The sequence below is a fragment of the Myotis brandtii genome, unplaced genomic scaffold, assembly GCF_000412655.1.
Source record: "Myotis brandtii unplaced genomic scaffold, ASM41265v1 scaffold699, whole genome shotgun sequence".
Lineage (NCBI taxonomy): Eukaryota > Metazoa > Chordata > Mammalia > Chiroptera > Vespertilionidae > Myotis > Myotis brandtii.
In genome coordinates this window covers 250,978-252,701 of record NW_005370733.1, presented here as the reverse complement: position 1 = coordinate 252,701, position 1,724 = coordinate 250,978, and the positions used below count along the sequence as shown (strand labels likewise).

The following is a 1,724-nucleotide window of genomic DNA, read 5'->3' as shown; positions in this document are numbered from 1 at the left end:
TAGCCCAACACAGCAGCTGCTGGGGGGTGGGGTCGGGGAGGGCTCTGGGTTCCACCCAGCCTCTCTGGCCTCCTCAGTCCCTCTTGTACTGAAACGGCGCAGGGAAGGGCCCGCCGCAGCTCCTCCGGGGACTGGGAAACTGGTGTTTTCTAATCTCTCCCTAACACATTCAGAGACAAAGATACACATAGATAAACACACACGCACATACACACACTCAACCCATAATCACACAGACACACACACCACATAACTCACAGTCACACAGAACACTCACACCCACAGGCACACAGACACACACCACATAACTCACCGTCACTCCCACACTCACACCCACAGGCACACAGACACACACCACATAACTCACCGTCACTCCCACACTCACACCCACAGGCACACAGACACACACCACATAACTCACCGTCACTCCCACACTCACACCCACAGGCACACAGACACACACCACATAACTCACCGTCACTCCCACACTCACACCCACAGGCACACAGACACACACCACATAACTCACCGTCACTCCCACACTCACACCCACAGGCACACAGACACACACCACATAACTCACCGTCACTCCCACACTCACACCCACAGGCACACAGACACACACCACATAACTCACCGTCACTCCCACACTCACACCCACAGGCACACAGACACACACACAACATAACTCACAGTCATACAGAACACTCACACCCACAGGCACACAGACACACACACCACATAACTCACCGTCACTCCCACACTCAGCAGAGGCCAGAACGGTGCTCTCCATAAACAAGCCTCAGAACGCGTCGCCCATTAATAATAAATACCGATTACTGCTCCGGGCATCAATAATTAAGGCCCTTTACAGTAATTACACAATTATGATGATGATGAATAATTCAGGGAGGGGAGCGGGTCGGTGTGGCGGAGCCAGCCTCAGTGCGACCTCAGGGACTGGCCAGCTCGGGTCCAGGGACACGCAGGGTCCGTGCCTCCACCCCCTGGCCGTCCCCAACGCCGCAGACGCTCTTCCAGTGGCCTCCGGACTTCAGCGCCGGGCAGGCTACGGGCTACAGGCTCGCCCAAGGCCTCGGACCTGGTGACCGGAGAGGCTGTGCGAGGCTGGTGCGCCTTCTGCAGAAGCGCTCTAACGGGGTACCGAGGCGGTGCAGCCTCACCCCACAGGTGGTAGCAAACCAACCCGGCCGGCCCTCTCTCCAGGGCCATCTTGCCTCCCAGGGGGCGGATACACCGGGGAAGTTCCAGCGACAGCTCTGCGGCCGGTGTGCCTCCCCAGAGCAGAGTGTGCGAGGTTAGAGGCCGGGCGGTGGGCTCTACCACGTGGAAGACCATCTGGAGAGAGGGCCCTGCCTCAGTTTTCTTATCTGCAAATGGGGATGAGGGGCCATGGCAGGCCGGCGGCAGTTTGAAGGAGCGAATGCGTGTAACACGGGCGAGCGGTGCCTGGCGCGCCCTTATTAACTAACACCTGAGTGGGTCTCCGGGGCCTCCCGCAGGGCCATGGGCCCAGCACCCCGAGGGGCGGGGTGCCCCGGGCCGCCGCCCTGACCCCACCCTGGCATTTATTTCGGTCCCCAGGACTAAATGGAAGCGACAGACGGCCGTGGGGCTGGAGCTGCTGGCGGAGGCGGGCAACTACTCGGCGCTCCAGCGGATGTTCCCGTCGCCTTATTTCTACCCGCAGAGTCTCGTCTCCA

The 1,724-nt window shown here is 59.7% G+C and overlaps 1 protein-coding gene across 1 annotated transcript in view; it reads left to right on the top strand.

The window, feature by feature from the left end:
* The window catches only part of BARHL1 (BarH-like homeobox 1), a gene marked incomplete at its 3' end in the record, with an annotated part of 7,370 nt that extends 5,647 nt beyond the window's left edge, over nt 1-1,723 (top strand). Inside the window, exon 4 of the mRNA XM_014529877.1 lies at nt 1,606-1,723. Coding sequence (XP_014385363.1) covers nt 1,606-1,723 — 118 coding nt within the window. The remainder of the gene's footprint in view (nt 1-1,605) is intronic.
* Nucleotide 1,724: the final 1 nt, after the last annotated feature.